Raw genomic sequence first — 15,504 nt, 5'->3', positions numbered from 1 at the left:
CACCGACATTCATCCCGCGCGGGACCCGTCATCCGGGCAGGCGGCGTCAGATCGGCGGCCGTTCGATCGTCCGGCGAACGTCTCTGCCGCCGCGCGAAGAACCGGCGGCGTCAGGCGGAGACGTAGGGGCGGCGGAGGAGGAAGAGGAGGAGGAGGAGGAGGAGGAGGAGGAGGAGGAAGAGGAGGAGGAGGAGGAGGAGGAGGAGGAGGTGGTGGTGGTGCTGGTGCTGCTGGTGGTGGCGGCGGTGGTGCAGGAGGAAGGCCCGCGGACGTGCAACAAGTTAAGAGGCCGCCGCCGTCGACGTCGCTGTCGCCGCCAGCCTCCTCGGCACGATGTGACATGGATATCCTCGCCGTAGCCTGCGCCCTCGTCGCGACGGCACTCTACTGCAACACCCTGCAAGCGGGTTTCGTCTACGATGACCGGTGAGTGAGGCGACCCACCTCTCTTTTTCGCCGGCATTGAGATCCTGAATGCGAGCAGGAATGAATGCCTGGCACTTTCAGACTCGCAACGCTGTCCGTAAGGGCTGGGCTTGAAATTGATGTAAGTTCAGCTCGGCGAGCTGAAACCCCCGAAACGCCGCTGCAGGAGCGCGCGGAAATGACATTTATATTCCGCGACGATGGAAACGTCCGCGATCAGCGCGTGATTCGTCTTCCTTTTCTGCCGCGTGTCTGTATCGTCGCAAATTGCACTCATTGAAATTACATCATTTCCAACGGTCCCGATGTATCGGCTCCGAAGTTGGAGAGAGCTTCCGGGAAGTCTCGATCCAGGGCTTTTCCTGACAGGAGTCGCTTTAAGACTAGGTCGTAAGGCAGCCGGTGACACACTTGGTGAGGTCGCGTGACGAGATTCGCCAGGATTAGAACACGGTGCCGCGAAAGTTTCGAGGGCGATACTCGTGAACGATAATTCGCCGTCGCGTAGTGATAGCGGGAGAGCTTTGATTTGACTCGGGGGAAGCTTGGTCAGCGCGATACCCGGAGTTGTTGATAGCTTATCAAGGCTTATCGTCTTGCGTCGGACAAATGCGACTTAAGGCACAAGTGGATTCAATTCGTTCTCACATGACACGATCTGTCGCTCGATTTCGTTTAATCTCTAAGAGATCGGAAAACTTTGTGCTGTCTGTAAGGGCATTTCTCTTAATTAATTAAAACAAATTGGAATCTAACTGACACTTTCTCTCCCTCTCTCTCTGTCTCTATTTATTTATCTCTATCTCTATCTCCATCGTCTTCGAAAGACAATCTAGACAATATCTGGACAAGAGACAAGATCAATTAAACTCCACTTAACTCGAGCCAACGTTCGCAATCCGAAGCGATAGATTTCGAGGCGAGAGACGCATTGCAACAGCTTGAAATTATTCCTCGACAATTTTTCGGGCGTTGCAAATGTATATACGCCTCGAATCTTAAAAAGTCAGCACTGATTCGGGGCAAAGCTGCTCGATCGAATATCGTTAATTATGCCGACGCGGGACGCCCGTCATCCGTCATCCGGGGACGAGGAAAAATTCTTGTCGGCGCGCGTTTTCGAAGGGCGATGAATGTCGCTCGTAAGGACTCGAGTTTCCCCGTGAATATTACTCATACCCGGGGTGATATACGATAGATGACATTCCTCGCGATATTTCAGCCGTCACTCCCGCGCCGCGCGAAATTGTTTCTGCGCTGCCACCGGCTCGATACCTACCGCACCGCTATGGGAAACAAATAGCCACGAGCCCGGAGTAATCGCAACAAACTGCGCGCCGTATCGTTCGTTCGTTATTTCGCCTCTCCTCCCGGATCAATAAGACTGCGTCAGGATTTGTACGGCGCTCTCTCGCCAATCGGCTCGAAATTCTCGCGATCGCCAGCCCGACGGGTTTAATCTCCCCGGCCAGGCCAGAGCGTCATACGCTCCTTGAACAGATGTTTCGCAGTTTTGCCCAATATCGGGCATTACGGCGCGAGCTCATTTTACCACTCGCCTATCGGTGGTTCAAAGATCGCCAAAGAGCGCCGAATGGAAACTGATATTGCCGAGCACTTTGCGCAATAAGCGCCGCGAAATGACAAATTTTAATTTTACGGCGAATTGTTTAACTTATCGGGAAAAAATGTGCCGTTGTTCGCGTATATAAAATAACGTTGCGTATATAAGAGAATTTAATTTCGTGCACGGCAGTAAGAATTAATTAATCTTCAGACGGTGAAAATGCCGCTTTCTCCCGTTGTACGCACTTAATCACTTTCTGCTCGATAAAGGGCGAACTTATTGAGCAAAATAATTGTTACAGCTGCAAACGGACCGTGTACGCGGCCGGATTTACGAAATTTAGCACGCGCGCAGTCGGTAGCTTCCGAGCGCAAAGGACGATCCCCCTCGTCGACGTCGCCAACGATTCGCGACATCTTTCCAAGTCGTTTGCGAGCCGTATCTCGCTGATAACGCGCCCGAAATACTCGGAGCGCGGAATTGGTGCGCGCGGCCGTATAATCCAAAGTTACTCGCCCGATAAGAGCTCTTGATCCGGGGCTCTCGAATTCTATGACGCCGAATCCCCTAATTGAGTATCTCGTAATCTCCCGAACATCGCGGCCAGAACTCGATCGCGCCGCGTCCCGCGCTCCGATATCGGCGGAGGCTCGCGTCGAGATACCGTAAGACGGGGTCGAATTGCACCGGAAGGGATAATTATGCTCAATGCCGAGCGAACATCGATGCCGTCAGTCTCTCGTGTCACCCTAAAGCATGAAGCCTGAAGAACTTGAGTGTCTTCTTGACCGTATCTGGCATTTTTAATAATACAGAAAATGTATTGCGACAAATATTACCTCAGCCACTCTGGGGGGGAAAAGACAGCAGCCATTTTGGGGCCCACAATTAGTAATCGAATTTGAATTGTTCGTAACTCGAATCTTTGACGAATTTTACCCCGCGTAACTAAAAATCGCAATTAACTATTCTATCTATATCCAAGATTTTTAAGTAAGACTAATCCGAGGACTAATCAATTCTCTCAATTAGCTCTGTCGATATTCAGTAACGCAGAGATAATTTTCACTTAAGAGGCACTAACCGAAACGTTAAGTTGCTTAACTAAAAAAGAAATGGTCAAAATTTTTCCCAGAGTAGAGTTACGATCAATCCAAATAATTCGACTACTAATTGTGGGCCCCAAAATGGGGTTGCTGTCTTTTTTTTGCCAGAGCAGGGTTTGAACCTGGACTTTCTTACACACTAGGCGAGCGTCTCACCAGTTCGACCACCGCGGCAATAAAAAGCCTTAAAGTTTTCATTTTAATACAGAAAAGTGAGAGAGCGACACGTAATTTAAGTGATTCGTTTGAAAACGTGATGAATTTTTCTTTTACCTTCTATTTAGTTTAATATTTCCCTTTCCCGTTATATATCGGCAATATTTATACACGCGATTCAGCTGGATTGTATTTTATAATCATATTTTCAAGCGTGCAGCTCCATTTCTATTTTGCCTTTATGTTTACTTTGCACTTCGATAGCTCGTAATTGGCGACCCCTACTGTTATTAGAAAGCGATATACGCTGCATGCGAGAGCCGCTCGATGAATTGAAAACAAGTCGACGTTATTTACACGACTGATGTTTGAAAAACCCGGCTACGCTTCCGCTGATCACTTCCGCCGCGCGCCCGCGCGATTCGTTCACGGTTATTGGAAGCGCTGCGCAAATAATCACGTTTGTTTCTCAGACAGGATACAGTGGGCTCTCTCTCTCTCTCTCTCTCTCTCTCTCTCTCTCTCTCTCTCTCTCTCTCTCTCTCTCTCTCTCTCTCTCTCTCCCTCTCCCTCTCTGTCGCAACTCGTGCCGTTAAAGGCACCCGTCCGACACGTATAGCACTTACAAAAGTTACCTATCGCCGAATTATTTGCTGCCGCAAAACTTTTGCGGTCTCTCGCGCAGCGGCGTAAGTTTCTGGTGTAACTAGCTATAAAGGATTAGTCGCGTTACCGGGTGTAATCTTGCCCGTTGCACGTGTCTCTCCCGCGGGATCGTGAGTGCTAGTCCGAAACACCTCTCCTGAGTTCGATAGTTTGCAAGGAGCGTTACACCTTCGTATAGGCTCGCGGGGACATTTATTCTTCGTAACCAATTAACGCGACACGTTCGCGATTTTTCCCTAATTTTCCGGGGACAACTGCAGTTCAAGTTTATTTACGAATGGGCTCGAGCCGGTTATTTCAGAAAGGAGACAATCTCTCCCTCGTTTTTAATTTTGTCTATTAGAAAAATGTCCGTCTATTTCTTGTCAATTTCGTTTAGATACCTATATTCTCATTCGACATTAAAAAAATGACATCTTAATTGCGTCCAGTGAGTAAATGGAAATGCGAAATAGTTGTATTCTGCATGAGAGAAAAGAGAACGTTTTTTAATCGTTTGGAAACTATTATCTGCGATATCCTTTTACTCGCGCAAGTTATGAAATTACATCCAGAAAAAAGATTCAGTTAGGTTAAACAAATGAGATACGTTGAAATCATATTTCTTTGAATCTACCAAATGTATATTTGCTTCTACTAAAACGTTTGCCAGATGTGAAGAAATGGATGTGAATTTTGGTTAAGTCAAAGAAATAATTTCTTTGAAATTAAATGAAAATCTAGTAAGGTCAAAATTTGTTTGATTTCAAACAAACTTTTTCTGGACGATAGTGTAGCGAAAAATGTTCCGCCCGATATTTTGTCCGTCAATTTTACATGAAATAATTTAGAGGTGCACAATGGTCTACGGTGTAGAAATTACATTTACATAGATGCAAAATACTTGTGTTCTGCATGAGAGAAAAGAGAACATTTTTTTTTAATCGTTTGGAAACTATTATCTGCGATGTCCTTTGATTCGCGCGAGTTATGAAATTACATCCAGAAAAAAGATTTAGCTAGGTTAAACAAATGAGATACGTTGAAATCACATTTCTTTGAATCTACAAAACTTCTATTTACTTCTACTAAAATATTTGCCATATTTGAAGAAATGGACGTTCTCTTAGAAATTCCAGTCTCAATTAAATAAAATTCTGGTGAAGGTAAAGAAATCATTTCTTTGAAATTAAATGAAAATCTAGGAAGGTCCAAATTCAAAGAAAATTCGTTTGATTTCAAACAAATTTGTTTCTGAACGACAGTACAGCGAAAAATGTTTCGCCCGTTATTTTGTCCGCCAATTTTACATGAAATAATTTAGACGTGCCCAACGGTCTACGGCGTAGAAATTACATTTACATAGAAATTAAATTAAAATGAGACGCCTGTCTAAAGCGATGCAATGAGTTTTGGGGCGATAATATCGAAATCTCGCGTGACCGTCGCGCTTCCTTCGCGTAAGGAGCATCCGCGCGACCACCGATTCGGCACGGTTAATCAATCATTCTGTTTACCTTATCGGCCGCACGAGCCAACGTCAGGCCGTTATAAACATTTAGGCGCGGAACGGCACGTGGTGGGGAGCGGCGCGGGGAAGAGTGCTCGCCATAAATTAAATTATTCCGGTTCGGGCGTCGGAAATCAACTGTGCCGGCCGTTCCGTTGGAAACGCCCAGTACGATTAGTCCGATAATCAAGCGCTTAATTATGGAACGAATTTGGACGGTCGGAGAGACGGATAAATAGAAAGGTGGAGCAGAGGGGCGGAAGGAGGACGAAAGGAGAAGAGAGCCCCGAAGACAAGGGCGCGGGTATCGCGCTGGTACCCCCGGCGGAGCCTTAAAGCTCGCGTAATAACGAAAAACGGTCGGGCGCTCGCGCGGGCGTGCGCATTAAGCCGAGATAATTTTTCATCCATATCCGGCCCATTAGCGGCCACCTCGTTCGATGCGACCGCCGAGGCTAAAGCGGCCGATGCGCTCACCGGTGTGGCGCGACCATAATCAAGTCGAGTCCGGTTATTAACGAGAGCCCCGACTGGCCGACTCTTCTCCACCCTCGTCCTTTTTGCCCGCCATTCTCTTTCTCGTTTCCCTTTGCTCCCTCTCTCTTTCTCACTTATACCTCTTTTCTCTTCCCTTTGACGTGACCTAGCAAAATACTCGCCACGGTGGCAACCCTATTCTTGGTTCATTTCTGGGTCTTTTATGACTCGCTCGTTTTTATTCGATCATCAAGTATCGATTTCTAACAGTTATTCCAGTACAATGATAACTTGAACGGTTTATTACGTGTCAATTTAAAAATCACACTCTCACACGCAACTCTATAGTGCAATGATATGCTGATACATTTCCCTTTGCCTCAATACAAGGCAATTCTGCACTTTCACATTCGCACCTACCAGCAGTGTTGATCGTTATAGTATTTGTTTAATTTGTAACTTTTTGGTTTTGTCTAATGCACCAGCGACTTTTAAATACACGACGCTGGTTGACGGGAAACAGAAAAGCCCGACGCGGACACGCGCGAAAGAAGCGTCTTCTGGAAGACTCCGGCTATATTATTCTGACCGTGGGTCTCGCGCGGAGTTTACCGTTGTCGTGAGTTTATTCCGGTCGCGCCGCCGCGCCCGAGACTCATAGGATAATAAAGGCCCCGTATTTTATCGCGACGCCTCGACCACAATGGCCCTGCAAAGAATACGCGACATATTTATTCGGCTAGTTTTTTACTGGCGGCGCCAGAGACCAGAGTCGGAAGCAAACGAGAGAAAGGAGGACGGACCGGGGGGGTAGACAGAGCCAAGGCGAGGGAAGAAAAGCCGAGACGCGACGAAGTTGGATGCCGTCCTTTGGCATCTTGTCGCTCCAACAAATCGCGAAGGGAAAATATTTTACATTGCAGTTATTATATGCATGTGCGAGTCCACATATTATTATTCGCGCGTTTTGCTCTCGTCTCCCCTGTTCATCATCTGTGATCTACGACGCTTATTTCATACGCGGTTCCACGCGCCGTTAATTTTTTTAATTACGTTCTCGGGAATATCCGATTTCCAAGTGTGTACGTGCTGGCTAGAAAATCTTGTTACATAGTTTACGAGCAAACGGAATCTTTTACTACCGAGATGCAAATTAGAGACTTTCAAAGACATATTTCGGTATGCAGATGAGGAAATTTCGAATACACTACCGTTATGCATTGGAAACCTTCGCATCTCCATAACCTGCTTTTGATGGAAATATTAGGTAGCAATTTTCCGTTACCCAGTGCTTTATTCAAGCATAATGATCCGCGATGTTTCGGAACTGTTTATTAATTATTGCGCCCCGTTACTTGTTATCATTCGAATCTGATTGTTCCACTGGATTATTATTTATTGCGCACAACTATCTTATCCGTAGTTTTGCACTTACCGCTCATTTGCACTCAATTTATTTCTATTCCCTTTCCGAGCATTTTTCTTATTTCCTTCATACTTCCCGAAAATACAATTTCCCAAAACAGGATAGACATCCTTCTCTGCCTGTTTTCGCACGTTAGGCAGCTAATCTCGCACGTGTATGCTCGCACGTAGACGCAGTGTAGCGCCGATGCAGTTGCATCGAGGACGAGTTCGGAATAAGAAAAGTTGGCGGTCGAGGCTTAGCTTGTTCCGTTTCCGCCGGTGAATAATACCGCGGTATTCGTCGGAGGCGCGCCTTCGGTCGCATGAAATGTAAAGCACGGCATTACTATTTCAGCCGGTGCGGTGCATTCGGACTTACTACGATGCACCGTTTCTCAGAGCGTGCGTAAATAATGGACGCGCTCCGGAACACGGGCTGCGATGATAAAAGAAAAATTGTGCCAACCCTGAGAGAAACGTGCGAGACTACGTTGCGCATCTTCATTATGGAAACTAGCGCGGAGCCAAGTGATCGATCAACGCAAACATCGAGTGATTGATCTGACGAACGTTTGGCGAACTTACGCGGTGACTTATTAACGTTATAATTATTATGTGTATCCCGGGAATTTCGCCCGCCTTCCTCCCCTCGCTTTTTACTTTTTAAACCTGCCTTTATAAATCTGCCTCTTTGGCGTTAATTAATGACGACGTTCTAGCGTGCGTATATAACGTATGTCTACCCCATTTTTTTACATTTATTTTACTATTATGCATTTTTTATTTCATTTACGTATTCTTGGTGGATATTGTAATTACGATATTATTATGTCAATAAAAGTACAATTAAGAGTACAATTAATTAATGACGCAGTTCTGGACGTGCGTATATGCAACGTGTGTTTGCCTCTTTTTTAAATTTATTTTACTACTGTGCAGTTTTTATTTCATTTACGTATTCTTGGTAGATATTGCAATTACGATATTATAATGTCAACAAGAGTACAATTAAGAGAAAATATCTCTACTACGTTTGACAGCGAAATTCCCGCAGGGTTAATAATATCACTTCCGGTCAATCGCCATCGGCGGTAAGAAATTTCGCATCGTTTGCATATGAAGAAGCTTGACAGACATCATATTAATCCGTGCATCAATTTTGTATATTTATTACGTATCTCGCAACCAGAATGTGCAATCGTGCCAAACACAATTCGGAGCGGCATCCAAACGCATCGCAAAAAATTTATATTCCGCCGGAACTACCATCGACGTATTCGTTTTACGCAATAAATCTATTCCCCAGATATAATTTACAGAACAAATGCGGTTAGTGAGACAATAATTTATGATTATTGTCACGTAAAACAGCCGAACGTAAAACGGGTTAATATGATTGAAATGGGCCCGGCGGCGCGGAGAGATTTTATTAAAGCCAGCTCTCCTCCCCCCCCCCCTCTCTCTCTCTCTCGCTCTCTCGCTGCCGGCGCGATTCGCAACGAATCAAAATAAAAGTTTTCTCTAAATTTATTTCGTTTCTGTTTTATTCAAATCTCTCTCTTTTTTTTTACACCTCCGCGCGTCTATCTCTCGTATCTTCACCGTTCGCGAATCCATCGATATCTGCATACATTTCAAATTGTATTTCTCAATAAATTGTATCGGAAGAGCCGCGGTCGACTTTTAAGCGCGTTTCACGCGTAAGCTCGTCCGGGAGGTACGGTTTTTATTTCAGGAGGGAGAGAGAGAGTCGATGGAAATGTCCGCCAACAATTCCAGCGCGCTCTGTCCCTCGGACTCGCACGCATTTTAATTTAAACAGAACAAACCTTTCGCACGTGGAAATTCCCCTCGTTCGCGCGCTGTCAGCTGCGACTGACTACGCTTCTCCCAGGACAGATTCGTGACGAACGGGTTGCGACAGGCGCTCAGGCAAGAGGTTTTGGATTAGAGGTGGAATTAAACCGTTGCCAGGTAGATTCTAAACGGATAGAACCGTAGAAAATGCTACAACTTCCAAGGATCGCTCTCGCGGAACTGACAATTGAGAAAAGATGGTAATAAGGATGGATCGATGAGAAACGATAGGTTTTTTACGGAATCTCCCGAAGGGAAGTGGCAACCACGAAGAGTATCTCGCCACCCATACCCCTTTAGGGGTATAGCCTTCCTGATGGGAGGTTTTCTTCGGCAAGTTTAGCAGCCGACCGAAGACGAAGTAAAACCAAATGCTCAAAGTACCAGAACGGACTCGATAAAACAGGCTCTAAGCCTAATACACGAGGAAGAAGAAGTAGATGAGGAACGCCACTATTGTTCTTGAACGTCGATACCTCACTTTGACACTTCGCGTCGCGCTCTCGTCGACAAAAGCGCGAGACCGCTAACTTGAAAACGGCGCGACTGTCGCATATTTGCTCACTCGTTAATTTCGCCGCGGTTCACGTGTCGTTCGCAATTGAAATCTCTAATCGGGAGAACTCGATGAACTCCAAATTGACGAACACGTATGTATCGACCCGACGCCACCCCCCTCGACGTGGAAAGACATCGCGGAAGGAGGGTGGAACATAATAAATCCGGCGTACGCGTCAGTCACGGGACCGTACGGCCAGCCAGCGGAATAAAAATGACGAGCAGGCATCGTCCTTTCCTGAATGGCGGGAGGGATCGAACAAAGGGATCGACGCCGCCCGGGGGGGCGAGGCGCCCCGTACCCCGGGCTTCGCCGGGGCGCCCGCGTGCGAAACGCTTCACCCCGCCGTGGAAAATTCTTGCAATCTCACTGCAACCGGGATATTTCTGCGCACGTGACGTGGACGCGCGCACGCATGTGTGCGCGCACCGGGACACGGCGCGTCGCACCGTCCGCGATGGTGCACGCGAAATTCGGGGATGCCCGGCCGCGCCGAGCATTTATTCTGCGTGGGATCGATGCACTTTATCGCGCCGGGAAGACTGCAACTGCGCGAGGAGGATAGAGAGCCGGGGGATGCGGAAAGGATCGAGAGAGGGAGAGGACAGCGGGAGATAATTTACGGCTAGGCTCTCTCGGTCTTGATGGGACTTTGCCGCAGAAACGAGATACAATACGCGACTGACACCGCGCCGCTGTAAAGATCGGAAAACGGTTAAAAACGAGAGCGACGTACCAACGAGCGCGCCCCGCTCGAGGTATGGTTAAAGGGGGTAGTATATCACCGCTTCTGCAGACGGGGCCGGAGGGGGGGGGGGAGGGGGCGCGCGACGCCCGGCCGTCGGTGAATAAGGGGCGCACTGTAATGGCGACACGATGCAGTAAATATCGTCGGATAGCGCGAATATATACCGGACGGCGGGCGAGAAGCTGAGGCTTTGCGAGCGGGCGTGTACGTGGCGCGAGAATTAATTGGTGATTTTTATTAGCGACGTGTAAGACAAAGCAGAAGGGTGGAAGGGAGCCACAATGCGCGCGGAGCGATAGAAGTGTCTTTAATCGCGTCTTTATCCCACTGTGTTCGTCGCCGCCCGATTCGGCGCGCGAGATGAAAAAAATATACGACGTCGGTATTTTCTTGACCGTATCTGGCATTTTTCATAATACAGAAAATTTATTGCGACAAATATTACCTCAGCCAGGGTTTGAAACTGCGACTTCGCTACACTCTAGACGGGCGTCTCACCAATTCGATCACTGAGCCTCAATACTGACGTTGTTAATTGCACAGCTGGAAAATTTGTGTTTTCTTGTTAAAGAAAATGCCGGTTAAAATTTTTGTGTTAAATGTTTAACGCATTCGTGTGTTAATTTAACATATTGCTCTTGTGTTGATTGACCTTAAATGTAAAATTATTAAAATACTTGAAAAGATTAAAACAACACAATGTGTACTTATTAAAATATTTAATAAGTATTAATAATTAATAATTAATAAATTATTAAAACACTTGAAAATGTTAAAACAACACGAGGTGTACTTATTTTTTAATCTTACACAATACATACGTTCTATATTATTAGTAACTAGATTTATCTGTTAAAATTTACAGAATAAAATGCTGATTTTATTCTATATAACGTAAGTGAGAGTGATTTCGAACCGTCGTTTGACTTATTACATCTGTAAAATATAAAAATTACATTTAAAAAATTTATTTTGTCATTAAAGATATGTTATTTTTACGCAAAATTTATTTCAAATTATTTTGAGATTTGCATTTATTTTGTGTTAAAATATTAACGGAGTATTAGTGTGATTATTTAACAGATCCATATTATGTTAAATTAACACAAAAATTTGTGTGGACCGTTTTGAACATGTGATATCCCCCTATATAAAAAAAAGGCGTGTTAAGTCGACAGCCGAAAGTCTCGAAGTATTGTTGTCGCTTTTCCGAAATGCTGATTGGCTGTCTCGCTTGTGCGATACGACATGCTGCAGTCGTGTTATTTGCAGCTATCAAACCATGCGAATTTTCAGAGAGACCAAATGGCGCGCGCAAAGCGCGCGCTTGTGTTGTCTAGTCTGTTAAATTTAACACAAACTTTTCAACTGCGTACTGCTGACGACATTAAAGAATACTCTTATTAGTTGAAAAAAATTAACGTTTTCGGCCCCGGCCCCTCTATTACGCGAATTGTGTTTCGCGGTTTTCAACCGGGCGTGTGCGGTAATATTTTTCAGAAACAAAACCCATCTTTCCGCCGAGATAAACGAACCTGCTAATTTTTGTCACGCAGCATTTTCCGACTGCTCGGAGGTAACGGGCGAAAGAATATACCGAAATGGAGAATTTGTTTCGTTTGAGACGAATATGTGTCAGGTCTTCTCATGCATCGCGAAGGTAAAGGGGGGGGAGGGGGGACATTCGCAAGCTCGGGTTTTAGCGAGGCGAGCTTCCTCGTGTGTATTGTCGAGTTTCACGAGTGAGTGGCACGCGCGGCATATACTGCGTTTATATGCATTAAAAAGGAGCTCGAATATTTTCAAACGTTACTTGAGAGAAACGGGATTTTTTAAAAGGACCCTCGTTACATTTCGTTCGCTTCAAACAACGGCGCGACGCGCGAATGTAAGCGGACAAAATTAAAATATTAACATATTAATGACTCGAGATTAGCAAAGAGAAGCTCTCGACATAAGCGTGAAAATTATTCCGCGTACAATTAATAACGTCTGCCCGCGATGAAATAGAAGCGGCTCGCGGAAGATTCAGATTTTTTTCCTCGAGAGACAGAGGATATTGCGAGCATTCAATTCAAATTGTATCCGACGCTACGTCGATCGATCATATCAAAAGAATCCTCGGAACGTAATACGGCTCTCTGTCTCTTTCTCTTCGGCGGAAAACAAAGTATGAATAACACAGCTTTTACAGAGAACACGGCAAACGACTATAACGATTATTAAAGCCCCGTGCGTTTCTATTGAAGACAGAGTTCGTCGTGTTCGAGTGCTACACGAAATGCGCTGTAATCCATTACAAAGGCGCGGAGAATCCGCGAGGAGAGGAGGAGGGAAGAGAGAGAGAGAGAGGGGGGGGGATGGAGGGAGGCTGGGACGAGGGTGAAAAGGGAGGAAATGTTTGCGGAGGGGTGTGTACTTGTACGTTTAATCGGCTCATTACCTGCATCCCGAAGTCAGGTAAACCACGACGGCACGCCGCTCGCGCGAGTGCAAAATTCTAACTACGCGATTATTGTTGCACGCTGCACGTGTGTGCACGTCGTACGCCGCCGCCGACGCCGCCGTCGATGCGCCTCGAATTAGCCCGCCAGCGAACAAGCGTTGTTGTATGCTCGCAACGCGACGGCATCGACCGCGCAAAAGTACGTTTAATTGTCCGCACGGAGTTACGCAGTTGTAATCGCCGGGCGTATATCCGCGCACGGTCATAATACTTTCGCGTCACACACGGGGTGCGCGCGAACGGGTTGTAACATTAATGTTAACACCGTGGCCGCCAGGTGTTGAAAAAGGACCCGGTCGTCCCTTTCCGGTGGATGTAATTAGAAAAGTTTCGCTCGTCCAGAGCGCCACGCTTGAAAAGTCGCGAAGTTCCCCGAGTCGATTCTTGTCCGTCGATTTATACGCCGTCAATTAATTTTTACAATCTTCGGCCGGCGATAAAATTGCACGTGGGCGGACGAGAGGACAAGGGGACGATCTGGCGAACCGGTCGACGGCAGCTTTTGAATATTCGATATAATTCAACGGTACTACTGCAAATTTATTCTGAAAATCTCGACAACTATTAACGTCCATAAAAATATTATTGTCCCCGGTTACTTTGGAGAAACCCGGCGAAAGTGGAGCGCGCTGAATGTTCCAGTTAAGATCCCCGTTTTTATCGTCAAATATCTTTCGTCATTCCGCATAATTCCACGTCATGTTCTATATTCATAAGAAGCTTACGCGACGCAGCTCCAATGGCTCGATCGAAATATCCGATTGTAGCGAAAAAGCCCGATGAAAAATATCGTATCGCCGAGGTGATTTGCAAATGAACGCGATATTTGGCGCGATTCTGCGCGAGGCTACCGATAATAATCGCGGCGATGATTCGACGCCAGGTGGTATCTGCATCTAGCTTTTTCTACTCCTTTTTTTCCCCGCGGCATCGGCGCTCATCTGCGAATTGGAGCGAATCAACGAGTGGCACGCACGGCCATTTTTCTGCTCGTTTGCCGAATCGTCCGCGGCATCGTCGCAAAAAGTGACGCGAGATGAAACGGATTTCTGGCGCGGGGCTCTATAGGTCGCGATAACGCGCGCGACGATTTGCGCATTCCGCGAATATTTTACATGATAAGCGCGTATTAATGCGGAGAAATCTGCTTTACGCTCTCGTTGCGGCAGCTTCGTCTCTCAAACCGGCGCAAACATTAAAATGGGGACATTAAGGGGATGCACGAGTGATTCTGCACCTTTGCACCTTTCTAACCTAGAAGCTATCAGTTCGCGAAAATACTTGTGTAATATACAAATTAAGTGGCTTATGTGTACAGATCGAGTACAGCTTGCTATTCCGGCTAAATGAAAGAACATTATGGCATCGCTGAAACTAACAATAAGTTTGTAAGTCTAATAAAAAATAATAGTGAGCCACACACATACACACACATACAGATATTCACACGGGTTTGCGAACGATAGCGTGCGGTTGTTAGAATAAAATTTCCGAAGGGGTACGATCCGACCGAGTTTAAGCAGGCAATATGGATTCGACGGCAAGAAGAGGCTCGGCTCGCCGTGCCCAAGTTTACGGTTAGGCAAAAACCAACTGCAAATTGCTCAAAGAATCTATTATTAAAATTAAGGTCGGGTGTACCGAATAAAAGTTCTTGCGCCGGTCCTTCGATTAAAAACTGGGAGAAGCTGGGCGGAAGTCTGTGCTTTGAAATTAATTCAAAGAGATACATTCAACGTTTCCTCGAGACAGTATTTATCTTCACAGCTGTGCTCACTCTATCCAAAGGAGCTCATGCTAATCACTCGTCGCTCGACGTTTCTCGCTCTCTCCCGCGCGCGTTTTACACTGTGCAAACACTCTTCGTTCCTATCCACGATGAACCACGCTTCTCGCTATGATGGCGGCCGTAGTGCCAGCGGCAACTAGCGCAGATAAACAGCGGATTCTTTCTTATCGCCTCGTGGCAGAGGGACCCTTTGCACGAGACAACAATGTTCAGCCGGTGGAGAAACGTCAGTCTTTCCACCCTTCCTCTCTCTCTCTCTCTTCCACCCCCGCCCGTTCGCCCGCTCTTCCGCCGCTTTTCCGTCATTTCCCCTCCCGGATTTCCCTCCGTTTCCCTTTGTCTCTTCGCCTCGCTGCCAAAGTCTCGCGAACTCCCTGACGTAGTTCTCTCCAGAAACTGGTTGCCTCGTCGAGCTATCGCGGTAGTCGCGATAGTCGGAAAGAGATAGGGAATTCGCGGATAGGACGGAAGCGACGCGTCGAGGAGCGGTGGCAAGGGAGCTCGAGGAGAGTCAAGCGGAATGGCAAATCCCGAAACAAACGGCGCGCAGTCTTTGCGAATCGAGCGAGCTTAGCAGTGGATTATCTTCGGCGTGTGTATATAAAGCTCGGCGTTCAGAAACGGAGAAAGACGGGGAGAGGGAGAGAGAGAGAGAGGAGAGAGAGGAGAGAGAGAAGAAGAGAGAGAGAGAGAGAGAGAGAGAGAGAGAGAGAGAGAGAGAGAGAGAGAGAGAGAGAGAGAGAGAGAGAGA

The 15,504-nt window shown here is 46.6% G+C and overlaps 1 protein-coding gene across 1 annotated transcript in view; it reads left to right on the top strand.

Moving 5' to 3' along the window:
• Positions 1-340: 340 nt before the first annotated feature.
• LOC105568493 (transmembrane and TPR repeat-containing protein CG4341) overlaps positions 341-15,504 on the top strand; it is a 255,869-nt gene continuing 240,705 nt past the window's right edge. The window contains exon 1 of the mRNA XM_012024205.1: positions 341-426. Coding sequence (XP_011879595.1) covers positions 341-426 — 86 coding nt within the window. The remainder of the gene's footprint in view (positions 427-15,504) is intronic.

This window comes from Vollenhovia emeryi, unplaced genomic scaffold (genome assembly GCF_000949405.1).
Source record: "Vollenhovia emeryi isolate VEMERY1.0 unplaced genomic scaffold, V.emery_V1.0 DF939129.1, whole genome shotgun sequence".
NCBI lineage: Eukaryota > Metazoa > Arthropoda > Insecta > Hymenoptera > Formicidae > Vollenhovia > Vollenhovia emeryi.
This window is presented reverse-complemented; position numbering and strand designations above follow the sequence as displayed.